The sequence below is a fragment of the Pyrus communis genome, chromosome 1 (genome assembly GCF_041283825.1).
Source record: "Pyrus communis isolate YQ-2024b chromosome 1, ASM4128382v1, whole genome shotgun sequence".
In the NCBI taxonomy this organism is placed as follows: domain Eukaryota; kingdom Viridiplantae; phylum Streptophyta; class Magnoliopsida; order Rosales; family Rosaceae; genus Pyrus; species Pyrus communis.
Window position 1 is genome coordinate 4478139 of NC_142565.1, and position 20216 is coordinate 4498354.

The following is a 20216-nucleotide window of genomic DNA, read 5'->3' on the forward strand; positions in this document are numbered from 1 at the left end:
AAATCTCCCTACCTGTATGGTAGACAGGTTCTCAAGACGGTTCGAGTATAATTCGTTTGTGCGGAACTTGAATAGTATTGGGTGATCGACGTTAACACTCGTGTTTAGCGGTTTTAACATCGTTGATCCGATTTTGGACATCAACATATTAAGTTTTGAAGAAAGTTAGTGTTACTCCTCTTTCGATCAGAAAACCTAAGAGCAGCGTGGAAATCCTCCCCCCAGGTAATACACTATTTAATCCACCCAGTGAACAATAATTGTCCTTAATGAACAGTAATTGTCTTTTGCGTCTCCACCGTTGCACTTGAATAGCTCTGACAATGGATAATAATATATTAATTTTTCTCACCCAGTCCATCAAACATCCCATCACCCTTTCCCTTTTTTTTTTTGTTTGACCGGTTCTTCTTCCTCTCTCTCTCTCTCTCTATCTCTCTCTTTTCTTTCTATCTCTCTTTCCCTTCTTCCCCTCATTTACGTTTTTCCCTCATTCCACCATCATCATCTCTCATCTTCTCTGCTTTCATTCCCTCCCTCCTCGGTTTCTCCTTCTTCCCCAATCTTTGTCTTCCTCTCCTCTTCTCTGCTTTCATTCCCTTCCCTTCCTCTTCCACTTCCCTTCTCTCTACACATAGCGACAATTGCTTGCCGGGACTAGAATTTCTCCCTAATTTTTCACAACTCGTTCTAAGTCCCAACTATGAATCCCGAATAGTGAGTTCAATCCGATGATTCTTTTTTTTTTTTTTTTTTTAATTTCTTGTTTGATTTATTTGCTGTTGATCGAATTTGATCCTATATGTGGTGGTTTTAGAACCGCAGTTTTATTGGAAATTTTAGTTTAATTTAATTTTTTGAAATTGATTTTGCAAAGTTGATGTTTTTCGTTCAAATTGAGGGTTTGGGTGTGTAGATCCAGGTCAAATGAAGGGAAGGAGGACGGGAAGATGCAAGGTCGGCGCATGCATCGATGCCACACATTAGCCACACGTCACACAGCCCTTAGGCTCTCAGGCTGTCGATTCCTCTCAGCCTCTCGCTCGGGCCTGTTCGGGCTTGCTCGCCAGCACACGCTGGACTTCATCACTCGGGCTCTTTGGCCCTGTTCCTACGCCTGTCCCTCGAGCTGGAGCACACGATGGAAGTGCTCTAAAGACGTATTCAGTACACCAAACAGAAAGGGTCCACTCCAGAGTTTGAAGAGTCTGAAATTTGATGTCAATTGGCAGAGCATGTTAACATTAATGGCACAATATTTTCTTACAAAAACATCTGCACCCGTGGCCGGTAACAACAAATCTCAGTGGTGAATGGTACATTCACTTGAGTCTCTCTCTTCGTAACCTCTCGAGTTCCTTGACCATCTGCCAGTGTTCTAATGATATGGAGGTTTCACCAAAACTCATAGACATCAATCGGCCCATTGTCAGCAATCTGCAAGTACGAGCAAGAAAATAATGAATGACTAACGAATCTCAAAAGAAGATAGAACATTTTGCAAATCTTTCAGTCTCTAACCTGCTGAAATCTTGGATTCCCAGTGTCCTATCTTCCTGCCTTGCCGCAACCAAGTCATTTTCCATCACCTGTAAGGTTTCAGACAACGACATATGCTAGAGGTGGATCCATCATTTTATCGTACATGGTGAAAAACATTTCTGAACTAAATTAGTAATCCTAAGTTCCTAACTCTATTGAAGTAGCAATTTCAGGGTATAAAATCATCCAAAACAACTCTTACCTTCTGTATTTCTGGCTCAATAGAATGTGGCAATGATCTAAGAGTAGCCAAGTATCTCCAAGCCTCTAGTGCTTCTGCGGTAATGTCAACAGAAGCCACTGAAGAAGGATGGAAAGGTAACACTACATCAGCTGGCAAGATGTTTGATTTGCCTTCCGAAAGAACAAGCATTTGGATGTCTGCTGGCATGTCCAGTTTATAGAACTTGAAATCATATTCCACCTGAAGAGGACAAATTAAAAAAGTATCATGCCACAGTGTGCATTTCGGTGCTATAAACTGACACATGTATAATAGAATAGAAAAATCACCTTTTGCAACTCTATTAAAGTTTTAAGCAATCTTGCATTTTCAACCCCAACAGAGTTAAGAATGCCAGCTTCTAACCGGGTCTCATCAAATATCATGTGTGAACCCTCAGCCAGCTGCAGAGCTCCGGTTATCAGCCTGGAGCAATGTGAAAAGTTAAAAACTAGAACAAAATTGACACTAAGGTACAGAATTAGAAATCTCATTACCTGCTTGTCTCATAATCCTTTCTTGGCGCAAGAGAAGCAGTGTTGAGATAATCCACTGTTAGGGAAATACATTGTGTGAAAGGTAAAAGATTCTTGAGAGCACGGCCAATCCAAGTACCAAACACGGGTGCACTTTCTTTGCTTAAACAAGTAAGATTTAGTGAAAGCTTCCCCACAGCGACAGTTTCAACTCTAGAATACACCTGTCAAAAAGAGATTAAATCATATACCTCATAAGTAAAGGAGATGAGGAGAGATGTCCTTTAAAAGATTGAAATAGGACATGAAATCAAACGACATGATGAACAAAAATAGTATCATCATGTTGATCCAACACCGAAAATTTTGATATGAGAAGGACCATTTACCGTGGACATGAGATGCAACAGTATGAAATTAGCAGCTATGCCATCATTACCAAGAACAGCTGTAAGATGCCTCAAGAGAGATTCCCTGATCTCTTTCACCACGTTGGGCTTTGGCTATAAGGTAGACAATAATGGCATTTTCAAACACAATGTCTAAGTAATTAAGGGAAGAATGCGGAAGTGGGGAAATTTAGAGATCCCAGGTTTGCATATACACACGCAGACAGGCATAGAAGTCCTTTGTTTGAGGAAATATGAGACCATAATGAGCACAAAATCACCTCGATTGTAGGGGAACAAGGAAGGAAGTCGTGAACTGCAAGTTTCCTGTGAATAAAACAGTGGAGACGTGGTACCCACACCAAGGGAAAAATGTGAAACAAAAAAGAGAGTATAAAAATGTATGTACTTATAGTCCAATACCAAGTACTAACAAACAAGCTTTACAGAACCAAACATGCAAAATTTAGTGTTTTCTTATATATAGAGACCAACAATTTCATAAATGCAATATGAACCAATACCTTATTAGGGGGCAAGTGAACCAACACATCTTCGCTAAAACCATTTGTGAAATCATCTGATACATCCTTGTCCTCTTTAAACTCTGAATCGAAAGTGAAGACTCCAACAAACTCAAAAACCTCATTTAGCTTTAAGTCAGACTCCGGACGATCATATATCTGAAAGCAACAAGAGTTTCATCAGCTTTCACGAAAGGAGAGAACAAATCTCGGTTCATCATTTTTCTATTAGTACAATTAATTGTCCAATGTACCTTAATAAGGCAGGGAAGCAAATCCCTGTCGACATCAGGCACCATAATCACACTAGAGCTGGTGCCCTCAGTAATTGACTGCTGAGATGGAGTAGGGAGGGAAGAATGTCCACTCTCTTTCTGGAAAACGAGAAGAAATTCAGCATGAATAAGTATATGTTCCATCAGAATTGAAAACTAATGTTTTTTTTTATTCGAATAAAGTTGGTACAACTTACCAGCTTTTTGGGAGAAGGAGAACCTTCAATCCCATCATCTGAAACCTGTTATTTAATGCAGTATGTTAGGTAGACAAACAAGATGTCATGTTCCCAGTACAAAGCTGAGGGCACAATTCAGAGAATGGGAAGTGCAGAAAATAAAAATCATCTAGCCTACAAGTAAATTATGACAATCCAATTAACTGAAACCCTTGCAGAGAGCTTCCTACTCATTTCGCTAACCAAAACTTCCTAAATTCAAATAACCGCTTTGAGCTGCTTTGCAGCCCATCACAAAGATGACCATAAGGAGGTTTTGCAATGTAATATAGTATGCATTTTCTACTTAATCAAGATTATCCTTTTAATAAAGAAGAAACAGTTAAAATGCATACTTAATCACGATTATCCTTTCAATAAAGAAGAAACAGTTAATATGCAGATTATGAAAATGGAAATTACATCGTAATCCATGATATCAGTAGCTTCAGTATCCACTCTCTGGCGCTTCTCTCTTTGTTGGGTTGCCGAATCCATACTTCTATACACCACCGCTTCGGAAGGAGATTCAGTCCATGAATTCAGTCCTGGCACCTAAAGACAAAAACAATATAACAAAATGAAAATCAAAAGAATGTCGGCCCGCAAATCCTTGCAGGCTCTTTGAAGTTAAAGGAATGTCATTTATCCTAACAAGGTGAAAACTCATATACCAAATACCAACACTAGGCATATGCTTATGTGCTTCGAATTTCTATCACCATTTTACTAAAACTAAAGCATATGGTGCTATAAAGAAGAAAGAGTTTGAACATAGACTCACCGGTATGCAATAGATCATACGGCGTTCCCACAATCGCATATCGGGCGTAGAATCCATGGGGAATTGAGGAACATCGGTAAATTTGTTGGTCCTCCAAACAGAACCATCCTTCAATACAAACAACACATTGTTTTAGCACCAAAGAAATCAGTCAGCATTGGATCATAAGAAAAATGATCAGACGGCGTAAGACTACTACCTTATAAGCGCCGACGTAGAATTCATTTCCCAACATGTCTTGTATCATTCCGCGAAATCGAACCAGAGTGTTGGGCTGAACCCATCTTATACTTGTAGAATTCAGAATCGGCACCTAAATTTTCACAAGCAAATAAATAAATTTCAAATCTTCTTTTGCTATAGAAATAAATTCAATTGTTAATTGGCATCGCACACAGAATAATATTATATAAGCCCAGCTAAGAACAAGAGATTAATGGGGAAAAGGGGAAAAAATACACAATTAGGGTTTCAAGGAGAATAAAATGAGAAAATCAAAAGGCATATTAGCAATTGAAAGTGGGTATTAGGTTTTGGACCTGAGAGAGGCCGCCGTTGTCGTAGAGAAAGCTGCGGAAGACATCGACGGCGCCCCAGTCCTTGCCGCTGAAGGAGGCCGGGTCGGATCCCGACGCAATCGCCTCCTCGAAAGTGGATCGAACCGCTCCGAGAGGGTTCGCCAGACAGTCGTACGCTACTCCCACCATATCTGGTTCTCTCTCTCTCTCCTTTGAGTTCACTCGCTCTCACAGTCTCTCTCTCTGTCGATTTGTCGTTTGGGATCGGTTTCCCGCGCTTTTAAGTGAGGTCGTTGGGTCCGCTAAGAAGTGCTTGTTCCCGCCATTTTGGTCCTACGTTACCGGCTATCTTCTTACAACCTACAAAGAGTGTAGTGTAATGAGTTTTGGATCGTCGGATATCGCAGACGACTTTTGGATCGTTGGATGCGGGAAAGCTCAGTTTGGATGGAGAAATTTTTCATTGCGCTGAGAATACGACTATTCATACTGACGGACAACTAACGGAATAATCACTTGTGGACTAAATTTGCTAACGGACTACACTACGAGGGTTTAAATCCTAATTTTTTTACCACGAGGGCTATCTTCCGATAATCACCACGAGAACTATCTATCCGATTAGGCCTAATAAATATGAAAGGGGGGGTTTGAACTTAAGTTAGAGTTAATGTATTATTTTAGCTAACTTTGTTATGCCAAGGTTAAACTTAATTTTATTGGCTAATTATTACATGACGATAAAATCCGATTTATTGCCATTTTGTTGTTGAAATCTTCGAACTTAATTGGGTATATAAAAATAACATATTGTTTTATTTAATTTAGCTACACCGCTAATATTGAATTAACATAATGATAATAAATTCCGTGTTTTGTTGTCAGTTCATTGTTTGATTAATTTGTTGCTTAGCAATTCTCAAAAGCCTTCATTAGTTCCATCATCAGTTCATAAACGTAGAAGAGAATCGAATTGATAAACACATAAAAAATTAAAACAATCTAAGAATGTTACGATATTTGGAGACAAATCACATTCTAATTAAGAAAAAAGAGATTAAACAAAGACACAATATAACTGCACTTTGAGCTAATAGTGCACTCGCATTACTTTCCGTAACCGGCTACATCCTTTGTTCTTCAAAATTGATAGGATAAACGGGTCTCTTGTTCGGATAAAACAGACCCCATTGTCGCTCCACTGCTTCACCAGATTTCATGTTCTCGTTGAACATGGCAAACAAGTAAGTCTCGACGGACTTTCCCAGCCGCCTTGGAGTGCCATGTGACGACAGGACGTGCCTAATTAGGTTAGAGTTGTATTTTTGCGCAGTGCTTGGTGTTGTCACGTTCCCATTCCCGCCGGAGGGCCAGCCCGTCTCCGACACCACCACTCGGACTTGGAGTGCGCCTGCTTTCTCCAACGATGCATAAACCGCATCCACCATGGCATCAAACAGGTTGTAATAACTCAGACCATCATCTATCACAACAGCGCTTTCGGAAGCGAACAATGCATAGGGTAGTGAAACGTCGCTAGGGTTTTCAACGTAGGTAAAGTAAGGGTACACATTGACTAGCAATGGTGCACTAATACTATTCAAGTATCGTGCGATCGGAACCATGTACGCTGCGGTGTCTTGAGAAAATGTTGCGGCCGAGGGAGGGTAAGACTCACCCAGTACCGACATTGCAACTGCGGTCGAGACCTTTATTTGCTCAATAGAGTTAAGAACCCCGGAGCTCAATGCATTGTGCAAGTTTTGCATTGCTGGGAGGACGTATCTCGCAACCTCTCCTGGGATGACCTCGTTCCCAACGGCTATGTATCGGAAATTGACTTGCGGCCAATAAGGACGAATGTAAGCTGCTACCCAGTCCTCAGCAGCGGATTCAGTGCTTGCAAGTTGTTGAAGTTCATCATTGCGAACTCCAACTAGGACGTTAATGCCGGAACCACGAAGGGCCTTGAGTGCTTCGTGGTTTGGTTCGTAAATTCTCATTAGACCAATTTGATTCAGTTTGTACATGTTGATTACTTCTGTTGGTGGTGGCAAGTCGTTGCCTAGCATTCCATAGCATACTCCGATCGGAGAACCGAGTGCTGTCGAAAGCGTGACGAAGAAGGCGAGACAAAGCAGTTGAAGATTACCGGCCATTGCAGAGATCGATTTAAGGACACAGGATTAGACAAGCTCTAACTCGGGCTGAATTGGTAGCGTGAGTAATTTGCAAGTTATTCAACTCTAAACCATGCTTTATATAGTTATCAAACCCCAATTCAACCAGTAAAAAAAGACATGATTTCCTGATGGACAAAAGGAAATCGAAACTCGAACTGCATTTTTGGAAAGGGAAACTTAAACTAACAAAAACAGGAAATTTCCTAAAATATTGAGGATTTCAACTTAGACTAGGAAAACCTAAATTAATAAAAACGAAACGGGAATTGATATTAGACAAGAAAAACCTAAATTAATGAAAGCAAAGTGGGAATTGATATTAGCACTCAAAGAGCTGCATTGCTCTCTAGTGTAAAAAGTTAAGAGAAAAAGAGTGCAGGATGACGTTTTTCTTAGATAGTCAGATAGAAGGATCATTGGTCCAATTCTAACCACACTGATATTGTCTCAACTTAACCACATATTCCTAAAGTTTTGAAAATGGAGAATGTGTGTTTCCAGTTAAAGTTTGCTGCCCGACTTGGCACGCAAGCAATCACCGACGTTAAATCCGATCATTGATGTACAATGAATGTATTTATGTTTAGGCTCTCTGGGACATCTGATGTACATAGCAAAGCAAACTAATGAGCCTTCATCGCCCAGAGAAAAGTCTGGTAAAAAAGTTGCTGGACTTGGATTTCTCCAAACAGGCCACATGAACATATATTCCAAGTTTGTCCACTTGCCTGGCCTCCCCAATTGTATTTTTCTTGCAAACGTTGCACGTTTTGTCCACCCAGCCCTCCTTCCACATATTGCCCATACACTAATTTCAAGTAAAAAACAATTATCCAAATTAGCAAAATCATTTCAACAGATATTTTCTTTAGAAATCCAAATTAGCAAAATCATTTCAACAGATATTTTCTTTAGAAAAATACGCACACAAACACAACCGGTTACAAAATAAAATTTAAATGCACTAAACAAATAGGTTTTTATTGTGTGTTTAGTGTAGATTCGGCAATTTCTTGAACGATTCGTTGATCTGGTACAAAATGACATGAAAAACAAGTATAACACAACAAGCTCTATTAAGATAACAAAGATGACAAGAAAACGACACGAACACAACAAACGCAACTCGTTTGCCAGGCCTAGTTTAGTGTCCTTCCGGTTCTTGTTTGTATTCAATTTTTGTGCTTATTTTCCTGAATTTCTTGGTGGAATATATGAATTTTTGATGTAACAAACCGTCCCGTGATTTACGGAACAAAAAGAGTATTTTTGTATTTTCACTAAGTTTAAGGATATTTTCCTTTTAAAAATGGTTTTTGGGTCTTAAATGGTGTGCCAAAGGGGGCCCACCCCTGATTTGTGTCCCCATTCTCTCTCTTCCTTTTCTCTCACTTCTCTCTTCTCCTTCACTTTTCCTTATCACTCCCTCTCGAAGAAGACTCTGGTATTCAAAGTTTTTCATTTCTTGTTCGTTCGTAAAATTTTCATACATTCTTATTCCTAAATTTTTTTAATTATTTGAATAGACGTAGGAGAAAAATACAATGGCTAGAAATTTAGAAACCACAACGAACGAAACTTCCTATGTTCAAAGATCCGGATCAAATGATGATAGAGATCACAATGTAGCCCTACCACGACTATCCATGATGCTCAATGCGATGGCAAGAAGAGTAACCTTGCAACCACCGAACACCACCACAATGGGGTTCTAGGGCGACCTTGGCTGATAAAGCTGTATGCCATAACATCCGTCAAGTATCAAAAGATCTTATTCCGTATTCTAGGAGGAGGAGTCGGAGAAATCAAGTCTGACCAACCCATATCTCAACGATGCATTGTGCAAGTACTGAAGGAGTCAAAGAAGAAGACTTTTACCCTAATAGAAGCCAAACATTCATTCTCTCAAAGTTTTTGACTTAAGCATTAGAGGTCATTTGACCAACCCCCAACTTATCATGGGCATGTGAGACTTTTGGTCTTTGATCAAAGGTGCTAGTTGTTTTGCAGGTGTAGTTTCGTTAATTAAATGAAGGCAAAATTTTGCATTGACAGCACTGGCATAGTTGACATCCACAAAATGGGAAAAAGTATATGTGAGAAAATGTACATGGCATCACAAGTCCTAGAGAGTTTGATTTGACAAATCCATCCCTGTAATATTCCTTTACATAAGAAAGAGAGTTGATGATTTTGTTAGACCTGACATTCGTGTCGTGTTTTTCATGTTCGTGTCGTTTTTGTGACATACCCGATATCATAACGGGTCGTGTCGTGTCGTGTCTTGTCGTGTAACACCCATTAAAGTAAACGGGTAATATGACCCGACCCGGAATCGACGCGTTAATATTATCAGGTAATATTACCCGACCCGTTACTCGTTAAGGAAATATATCTTAAATCAATAAATAATGAAAATGAAAAACATAATTTGACCCCAAAAAAATTGAAAACATAATATTAAATTTGCATATGTATATCACGTTGTCCCATAAATATTACTTCAAAACATAAAAACAACATTTGTACATTACCACAAAATATCAAATGTTCAAGGATATGCAAAATGAAAGGAACTGCGTTTCAAGTTTGAGAAAAACCTTAGACGTTTTTTACAATAAAACCCTTCAATTTCATCAATCACCAAGGGAAATAATATTGGTTTATTTTGAACTACCTTAAAAATACTATTCATAAGGCTTTGTATGGTTTGCATATTTTTTCACATTTTTCGGACTTGTAAATGAATTATTATATATTATTTTAATGTGTTTAGTATTTTTAAATTACTTGATATTTTTGTTTTTAATATGTTTTATAATTTTTCTAATCCCACTCTTTGCCAATAATATATCATAAAAATAAATAAAACTTAAAATTTTTAAATTTATATAGAATATTAATTATTTTAATATACAATATATACATGTACATTATGCCTATTGTATTTTATAGTAAGTTTTTTTTTAGTAGTTTAAAAAATTAAAACTATCAAAATAACTTTTTTTCTTAACGTTTCGAAACGAGTTATTTGCGTGTCACTCTTGTATAAACTTGTTAAGGATCCGTTTAACGGGTTCTTATCGTGTAACCCGATAACAATCCGATTAGTTATCGTGTTGATCTGAAACTCATTATTTTTATGTTGTTTACATATCGTGTTAACATATCGTGTAAGAAATTATAAAATCCAAACTTTGTTGAGGGGAAAATTGTAATCGAGCATTCGTAGATGTTATACGACTTCACCCCACCACCAAAAAGTATTTGCTTTTAATAAAGGAGAATTTTCTTTAATAAAAGGAGATGTGATATGACTACATTGTCATAAAGTAGATCTGAAATTAAAGAAGTTGGCTTTTTTAATGGGGAAATGATTCTCTTCCTTTTTTTTTTTCTTTCCTTCTTTATTCTCTTATTTAAACGATTACAGTTAAGTCATGTTAATATTATATATTAATTTTTTATTAAAAAAAAATAAAATAGAAAGCATAAGAGAAGAAAATGGAAAGTCATGTTAATATTATATATTAATTTTTTATTAAAAAAAAATAAAATAGAAAGCATAAGAGAAGAAAATGGAAAAGGATGGAAATAAGAAGGAAGAGAATCTTAATCTTTTTTTAGTAAGAGTGGAATTTTTAATAAAGTAGTAGTGGTACGACTTTACGCCACTCTCATAGAGCATTTGGCTTTAATAAAGTAGAATTTGCTTGAGTAAAAGAGATGGGATATGATTACATTGTCATAAAGTAGATGCGAAATCGAAGGAGTTGGCGTTAACCCAAAAAAAAAAAAACCGAAGGGGCTGGCTTTAATAAAAAAGTCACTTTCCTACCATGGTTGAAATGGTTGAAATGTTGAAATGTGGACTCATGGGCTTCTTCTGAATCTAAGACTTTTTCTCGTATATCCTCAGATTATTGCCCGTTTCTTTTGGTTTTATAAAAAAAAATTATTATGTGTTGATGTGACATATAAATATGTTACTCAAAATTTTTCTATAATAATTAATAAAAAGATTGTCAATCCAAAACCCTAGTCCCGCAATCATCCCAATCCCAGTTCACATTCCTCTACCTCCATCTATGGTAGCCTTCCATGTCTATTCTCTAAAAAAAATCTTAATACACCCATCTTTACACACTTTGACATCCTTCACCGAATTGGACCTAGATCGAGATCACATTTAGTGACAACTTGGATTGGCAACGACTTCTGTGACATCACCGTTAATATTTAGACGATCAACATCTTCACAACCTTAATCTTGGATAGCTTGTTGGGTGCTTTCCTGGTGGTCTGCTGACGTAGAGAACAGAGAGATCTACCTTAAGATAATAAGGTTCTAATCGAGGCACGTCTATTGTTGGTTGAAAATTATTTCCAAACCCTCTCTTAGACCTTGGTTAAGTCTTGTACCTTTGAGAATTTATTAAAGGGATACCTCTTCGGAGTAGGCCCTACTATAAGAAGAAAAAAAAATATTGTGGAAAAAAAATATTTAGACAAATTTTTTAATTAATTATTAAACCCACATCAACACATAATAATTTTTATATATGTGTGTACATATATATATATATATATATATATATATATATATATATAATTGGAGCACAATGACCATGTTGATTTGCAACACCTATTTTCAAGGACTATATTGATTGATTTTCAATTTCAATGACCATTTTCATGGTGTGGGTCAATTTCATGTAGCATTTGTAATAAAAACCCGTAAATCTTATGGGGCACATTTATGTGTCACATCAGCACTTAACAGAATTGTGACGAAATGATCATATTAATTTGCGACACCTTTATTTATAATAAAACGTCCATTTCAAGGATTACATTTCAATTACAAAGATAATTTATAATAAAAACCCTTTATTTTTTAATACATACTATATTTTCTACCTCCGTGCTTGCCTTGAATTCAAGATGAAGATGAGTTTTACAAGACTCCGGTGTTTGGTGTTGTTACGTATTAAATAGCCATTGGTTAACAAAATACGCTAAAACTGAAAGCATTGCTTCTTTCCCCAACCCTTCTCTGGAGATCTGCCCGTGCGGCCATCGTCTCTCCAACTGAAAGTATTGCTTCTTCTCCAACTGAAAGGAGTTTTATCTTTTATTGTTTAATACATATATATTTTCAACCTCCGTGCTTGCGTTGAATTCAAGATGAAGATGAGTTTTATACGACTTCGGTGTTTGATGCTAGTATATGTTAATAGCCACCGGATAATTTATTAGGGCAAGCCTATTTATACGGCTCCGTTTAACTTTTCCGCTCCAAAACCTCGGTATTATTTACTATTTAGTCGGTTCTCAAAATACGCTAAAACTGAAAGCATGGCTTCTTTCCCCAACCCTTCTCTGGCCAGCTTCTCCCAAGTGAAGGTATTGCTTCTTCTCCTACTTCTTTCTCTTTGGATTGATTTCACAAATTCTTATCACTGCCTTTTGGGTTTTCTTCATCGCCATCACCAAGAACTTGGTCCTTTTACTGCAGACTCCTTCAAAACTTTTATTTTTGGATAAAAAGCTTGCTTTATTCATGGGTATTTGAGCTTCCTGCCTTTCTGGGTTCTAATTAAGTGAATCTTCATCTAATTTGATATGGGTTTTCTTTGGTTTTGCCATTTGTGGAGCTTTTAGTCTGGTTCTTGTAGTATGAGAAATTGAGAGGTGGAGTATTTTTGGATTGAATGGTTCATCAATGCCGGATCAAAGATGCTTATCAGATATGCCTATCCCTAAATTTTGTCGGTTTAAAGATTATTATTATTTTTTTTCTTTAGTTTTTTCCCTTTTTGCCATTTTCTTGCCTTGAAAGATGAAGATGAGTTTTATAGTTGGCTTCTTGAAAGAGGAGTTTTATAGGAAGTTTTCTGGCTTCTTTCGTAAAAGGAGTTTGTTAGAAAAAGTATCCAGCAAATCAAAGGAGTTGGCTTCATTTTTCAAAACTTTTTTAGCAATTATCTTGCATGGTTGCGACGACATGGGTTGTGTGGTAGATGTGAAATCTGTTCATGGGTCGGCGTTAAAATCCGAGCCTTCGGACCAGAACTTGCTGGAGGTGTTGAACCATGTAGCTCGTGCCTATTCGATATGCTCGGATTTCGGCACAGGTCGTCGTGATGAAATGCCGCAGAGGAAAATATTTGACGGTGACAGAGAGCGGTTTGTTCCTTGATGGGTTTAAGTTCTTTTGCGATATGGTGGGATAAATTTGCTTATTCTGGGATTGCGTTGAATTGGGGAAAATGGAGCTTGTTGTAGGAGGCGTTACGTCTGATACCTTTGCGGGATCTCCTTTTTTGTTTTTTTTTTTTTGGATGAAACGATATTATGTACACGAGTGAGCTTGGTTTTTAGGCCCTCCACTGTCTTTTCATATCATGTTACATATAAATTGGCATTTCGGTTGGAAATTACTAGTAATATTTTTTTTTAAATTTTTATTGTTATTGTAGATGTAGATTTTTGTTTATTTAAATTGAGGATCTTCATTATTTTAATGTTGTATTTTCTTTATTATTTATTATTTTTCAAATTTATTATCTATAAAATTAAAATATTACTAATGTTTCCTATTTTCAAAGGTTTTGAGTTCGAAACATATTGGATGTTTTTTTTGTTATCTACTTTTTAAGTTTATACAGTTAGTGCACCAAAATTAAGTTTGTTTGTTTGATTGGGTATGAGTGTTTGCTATCTTCAAAGGTAGGAAACTAACATGCAGTAGTATTATGATTCTTTGCACTGATATGTGAAAAATCTTACTATATATATGATTTTTTATTTACGTAAGAATCCTATACTAATTACAATTGAGAATAACATTCTTATAATACATGCTACAATTATAGAGAGACGTGTCTGAATTAATCAATTCTATTCTAACAAAAATGCAGAAAGAAGGAATTACGCCAAATTTGTATGCACTCATCAGCATCTCGAAAGCAGCCGGGAAGTTAAGTAATATTAACAAGGTGAAAATTGCACATAATTATGCATCTGAATTGGGCATAAAGTCCCGTGTCTTGTCTGAAATGCTCTTTATATAATATGTACTCCAATTGTAAATCATCATCCGATGCAAGTTCTGTTTTTTACTTGAATTTCACCAGTTGCAAGACCAATCCGCCATGGAATGCTATATGAGGGCTCGATCTCGCACCAACGGAAGGAATCGTGAGCCACCATCGGGTAAGGCTTTTTTTTATTTTTTTTATTTTTTATCTCGCTTTAAGGTGCTCATTGATTCATTCCTTGTTCTACTTTTCTGTCCAAAATTCCAATAGAAACACAACACACCCTGAGTAGTATGATACGGGCTCGGCCTTGAGAATTTGAGGGTCCCGACCTACAGAATTTGAGGGCTTAGGCAAGCATTTGAAGTGGAGGCCCAGAATTCTCTGATTAGATAACTAAACTCACTCAAAAAAAAAAAAAAAAAAAAAAAAAAAAACAGCCTATATTTTACTTTTTTTAATTTTTTTTATCAAAGGTGACTTTCATTACTAACAACAAAATTTATAACACATGCCCAAAAACAAAAAAAAACACAAACAAACAGCAGTGGGGCAACCAAACAAACCAAAAGAAGCCCATACAAAAAGAAAACCAAAAACAACCGGATCCACTGTATCCTCTGCTGCAACCACCGCTGCAAGTTGCCGGGAAGAAAGTTGGCCGAGGTAAAAAACCTTGATTAAGCATCTCGATGCTATCACTATGCAATAGACATAAGTATTGATTAATTAAGAACAACTTATCTTAACAAGTAATACATCCAATATTACTGACTTTAGTGAACGTTACTCCATGAAAACTAGGTTCAGATGGCGTTGAAGCTAGCAAATGATAACACCCAATAAGAGCCCTCTTCTTCTTCGTCTTCTTATTTACTGTATCAATAAAATAATAATCGATATCATTAAATAAATAAAAAACTATTTTTAATCTCTATTTATTGTATCAATAAAATAATAAAAGATATCAATAAAAAAAACCTATGCAATCGGTGTTAATCTGCATAGACATATACGAGATATTACCTCAGTATTTCAGTCAAGAAAATCCATGCTAGTATTCGTGCTAACTAGAAACTCGTACAAGTCGATCAGTCGAGTTGGAAACATTTTGGTCAGCTCGTTCTCGATTTCCTTTTCAGTCTGCATACAAATCAAATAATATGATAATATAAATAGGAAACTTTATTCTAATCCTTGCCAAGAAAACTTTTAGACTAAAACTATGATTAAGATCAAAATTTAATTTTAATACCTTGACACATTAATCACCTCATTTATTAATTATATTATGTTGTTTTAATTATTTCTCTTTTGTCACTCGATATTACGGTTTGGTGGTATTCCTCTTCACTTGGAAGTGAGAGATCTTAGGTTCGAATCTCCTGAATAGCGAATTCGATATTAAATTAGGTTGCCCATTGTGTGGCTTAACCGAACTGCTCCTCCTTTTAGTGTAAAAATATCGATGTACTTAAAAAATTATTTCTTTTATTATTCCTAATTTTAATGTATTAATTATATTTCATTATAATTATTATTTTCATTTCATTCATCATAATATATTTTGTTGTAAACATTTAGATAAACTAATTTTTGTTATACAATATATTTCAATATACTTTGTCTTCTTCATTTAGGTACATTAATTCATTTAATATATTTTACTACATCAATTTTGGTACAACACATTTAGGTGCATTAATTCATTTAATATATTTTAGTACATCAATTTTGGTACACACATTTAGATACACTAATTCAATATAATACATTTCGATGTATACATTTCAATACAACATTTTGGTACAAATATTTAGGTATATTAATTCAAGATGATACATTTTGGTACTAACATTTAGTTACATTAATTGAGTCTTTCAAGTTTGAAGAATGTTAAATAAAATTAATAAATTAAAAAAAACCTTTTTTGATAAAATAAATAAATAAATTAAAATGTGTATATTAACAAATTCAAATATTTTAATGGGAGACATTGAATGAAATACACATTAAATAATTTGAATTAAGAACACATCAAAGGACTGTAATCAATAAGTAATCTAAAGCCAGGTTTTTTTTTAATTTCAATTTTTTTCAAGAATTAAAGTTAAAGACCCCTAATATAAAAACAAAAAAATTTATAACATATGATTTAGATCACTTAATTTCTACTTTTCTAGTATTAGTAGTATTAATCAGTTATACACCTTGACAAGCAGAACAGAAGCATACCATGCTGTTTTTGCCGGGTTTTTTTAAATGCTGATTGATGTGATTAGCAGCATTCTTTGAGAAACGCAAGACACCCACAACGGTATTTTTGTATCCCGTTCCAGGTTTCTGCTCATGATTAAGCAGCGACTTGAAGGCGTCTTGATAAATAGATTTTTGGATCTGTAAATCAAAGTTAACCGCTGTTTTGTTGAACCTTTCATACTCTTGTTCCCAATTTTCCCTTCTGTTATATTTAAACTTGAGCATAGCTCGGGTTGGAAAACGAATTCGTTCGGTAGTTGATTGAAGCAGAGGATGATGGAACAACTTTTCGAATGCTATCCTGTTTTTTTAATTGAAGAAAAAATAAATGAAGTCATTACTACTATTAAGAAAAGAAAGATATTTAAAAATTTCGTAAATACTAATAAACTAAATCCTTACTTCATGTTCTCGGCCATCTTGATGAAATGTTTTAGCTCTGATTTTTCCGGGTTATTGCTAGGGCGGAGCATGTGGACAATTAAACCGATGAATTCTTCTCGGAATGTCTTTGGCGAATTTGGTGAAGATTTTACCTTTGGTTCTCCGTTTGTTAGAAAGATACGTTTCGGATTCAAGGAGCCACGATCATTGTCACGTCCGTACAATTCTTGTAAAACAAGCCTAGAGAATAAAAATAACAATTAGATGATATTCATTACCTATACAATAATCATAATCTAATTAAGATGTCAAATTAGTGCTTGAATCACTTGCCTGGTTATGTTCCGGTACCTATCACTGAGACGATCGCCATCCCATATAGATATCAGACCATCTCTCTGTAGAATAGAGTGTAAAGACAGCATATCCTGCTGTGAAATCAAAGCACAACATCCACCGTTACTTCATTTCATGTAAACTAAAACTACTGAGCAATGGAGACTGGTGTTTGAACATGAAGAAGAATAAACAGGATGTGGTCAATCACATAAAAATACTAATATAACTGTGACAAAATGTATATAATGCATACTGAGTGATCTCGCGCGCAGAGAGTTGATTAAATTTATCAACCAAGAGGCAAGAGGCAAGAGCCCCTTGTTCATCAGAAAGCCTTTTATAAATACGTTATGCACCTCATTTATTAATTATATTTTAATGTTTTAATTAAGTAAATTTAGTAAAAGGTCAATAAAAACTTTACTCTTTAAATATTCTTATCTTCATCAGGAATGTTACTTGAGTTTCAAGCCCATACAAATAGTTATGAAATTACCCTTTTATCCCAAATTAAATCATAAAAAAGTTCATGATCATGGAAATGGATCCTTATGCTAGTGATTCCCACATCTCAACCGTTCATTTTATATTGTGCGGCTAGTTTTCGTCAGTTACTATTTGTGTTTAATTTCAAATAATAAAAATTAAATAATTTCTGACCACACGATACACGATAAACGGCTGAAATGCAATGATCTCTAGAATCCCCACATAATGGATCCATTTATGATCCATTTCCCATGATCATCTCTCCCAAAAATGCTCCTTTTATGCGCGTGAAGATAACTCAAATCTCTCTCTCTCTCTCTCTCTCTCTCTCTCTCTCTCTCTCTCTCTCTCTCTCTCTCATGGATGAATCAATAAATATTTTCTTATGTGTCACTATTGTTTAATATTTTCTCATTTAGGCACATTTATAAAATATAATTGAAGAAAGTTAAATAAAATACATTAATAAATTAAAATATTTAATGGGGAACATTGAATAAAACACATTAGATAATAAAATAAAAATAGAATATGAATATGAACTAAAGTACACATCTATGGACTATAATCAATATGTAATCTAACACTAGATTTTTTTTTATTAAATTTCAGTCTTTTTAAGTGCTGAAGTTCAAAAACCCCTTGTTTTGATCTTATAATGTGTAATACCAATGTTGAATATTTACGTACAATTGCATTAATAATGGTTAGATGAATATTTACTTACTACACAAATATTAAGGGGTAATTACATTTTATCTCATTGGATTTGGATGCAATTGTAACCTTATACATTTTTAAAACATTTTAACCCTATATATTTTGTTATTATTTCAAGGGGTGTGCTAGCCATGCACATCTCTTTTTACTTTTCACACCCCTTTTTACTTCTCACACACCTCTTATTAATTTATGTCCTTTGATCTTATTCAATTCATCCGATCCGATGATCGAAATTAAAAGGATGTGTGAAAAGTAAAAAAAGGTGTGTGGATATCACATCCCTATTTCAATTGCAAGTCATCAATGGATTAAACGTTGATTGTGCCGAAATGTAAATTCCAGATCCAAACAAGGCGACAAAGATCTTTTTAAATACGATGGCTTCCTTGCGGCAATTACAGTTTACATGAAATGGCGTCGGTCACACATCTCGAATAACACAACATTCTTTACAAATCTTTACACGTATTTATATTCTACGCTCCTTTTGACCACAGAGACTTGTTCTCCACGGAATTGTACATTTTATAGAGCACCTTGGATGGACTTGCAATGCAAAGAAGGGCATCCACCGACAGTATAAATGTGGAAGAACATAAAACATTTTCTTTAACAAGAAACAGACACACACAACAGAAACAGATTAAGAGTTACAAAACTTACAAATATCTGATTTTGAACCATAAGGTATATCAGCAAGAAGGTCAGGACACATAGCTAGGAGTTCCGACAACCTGGATCAAGAGCTAATGATTCTCACTATATATGGATAACATACCAATCTTTTTTTATGTTTTTTAGTCGAGCGATAGCGTTAGTAAGTTAGATGTCAGATTAGTCACCGATAGGGTTCGAACCCACGCCGTCATGCAATAACACAACACCTTTCCACCACTGTGGTAAATTTTTCTTTTTGACCAACAAGAATAACCATGACTAAGACTTGTTCTCCTTTCCCCTTTCCACGATTAATGCTTGTTGCTTAAAATAATTGCCATGAATCCACAATTGGAAGCCTAGCAATAAAAATCTCTTCGGTTGTAGTAGTGGGCACGAAAATCTCATCGCCGTCACTAAATTTGTCGATCAACTGTTACATCACATCAATCTACCACTGAATTTCATTAATCCATGCTTAATCTCATCAATTCTTGGCTGGACAAGCGGTTGTCATTCGAGTTCATGATAGCAATGAGAGATCAAGAAGGGAGGGTATTGTTGTTTGAATTCACATACAGATGGAGAAAGAATGGAAAAATTGAAATTAGTTTATTTTCAATTTGGGTCTTGTTTTTGGAACGTGCAAGTTGATTTTTTGGGATGGAGGAAGAAAGACAGATTGGATTTCGACATGTTTTAATTGAAGCCCAAATCATATACTGCATAAAAACAGAATTAGGAAACGGACACTGCATTGCAGTGTTTGAATTAAATATAGGTATATTACAACAACAACAACAACAAAATTTTTTCCCACTAAGTACAAAAAATGTAGGTATATTAATTCAACATAATATATTTCAATACAGAAATTTAGATACATCAATTCATTTTATTATATTTTCGATACACTTATGTATTTACATATTTTTCTTATGTGTCAATGCTGTTTAATATTTTCTCATTTAGGCACATTTATAAAACATAATTGAAGAAAGTTAAATAAAATTAATAAATTCAAATGTGGATATTAATAAATTAAAATATTTAATGGGGAACATTGAATAAAACACATTAGATAATAAAATATAAATATGAATTAAAGTACACATCTAGGGAATATAATCAATATTTAATTTAACATTAGATTTTTATTAAATTTCAATCTTTTAAGGGCTAAAGTTCAA

General features: G+C 35.2%; 2 protein-coding genes, 1 long non-coding RNA gene and 1 pseudogene across 4 annotated transcripts; 1 reads left to right on the forward strand and 3 right to left on the reverse strand.

Moving 5' to 3' along the window:
• Positions 1 to 1214: 1214 nt before the first annotated feature.
• On the reverse strand, positions 1215 to 5301 carry LOC137720814 (mini-chromosome maintenance complex-binding protein-like). Its single transcript, XM_088693532.1, has 14 exons — positions 4971 to 5301; positions 4631 to 4744; positions 4432 to 4539; positions 4071 to 4202; positions 3627 to 3671; positions 3409 to 3528; positions 3152 to 3313; positions 2912 to 2983; positions 2631 to 2744; positions 2263 to 2465; positions 2056 to 2191; positions 1745 to 1966; positions 1522 to 1589; positions 1215 to 1437 (listed from the first exon to the last, which is right to left on the reverse strand). Exons 1-14 carry the CDS (start codon positions 5136 to 5138, stop codon positions 1323 to 1325), a joined length of 1779 nt encoding a protein of 592 aa, XP_088549658.1. The 5' UTR covers positions 5139 to 5301; the 3' UTR covers positions 1215 to 1322.
• A 772-nt stretch (positions 5302 to 6073) lies between these two features.
• LOC137719634 (glucan endo-1,3-beta-glucosidase pseudogene) lies at positions 6074 to 7108 on the reverse strand (annotated as a pseudogene).
• Positions 7109 to 12066: 4958 nt separating this feature from the next.
• LOC148699010 (uncharacterized) lies at positions 12067 to 18462 on the forward strand. The gene is made up of 4 exons (XR_015962174.1): positions 12067 to 12229; positions 14056 to 14133; positions 14272 to 14350; positions 16898 to 18462. It is a non-coding gene; the product is annotated as an uncharacterized LOC148699010 (long non-coding RNA).
• Positions 14604 to 17448, reverse strand: LOC137720815 (uncharacterized). 2 transcript variants are annotated; one of them, XM_088693538.1, is made up of 6 exons: positions 17411 to 17448; positions 17152 to 17249; positions 16837 to 17058; positions 16411 to 16735; positions 15202 to 15318; positions 14604 to 15051 (listed from the first exon to the last, which is right to left on the reverse strand). In XM_088693538.1, the coding sequence occupies exons 2-5, from the start codon at positions 17241 to 17243 to the stop codon at positions 15211 to 15213; spliced, it is 747 nt and encodes a 248-aa protein (XP_088549664.1). In that variant the 5' UTR covers positions 17244 to 17249; positions 17411 to 17448; the 3' UTR covers positions 14604 to 15051; positions 15202 to 15210. The 2 variants fall into 2 exon arrangements, with proteins under 2 accessions (XP_088549664.1, XP_088549663.1); XM_088693537.1 differs by having other exon boundaries at positions 14604 to 15318.
• Positions 18463 to 20216: the final 1754 nt, after the last annotated feature.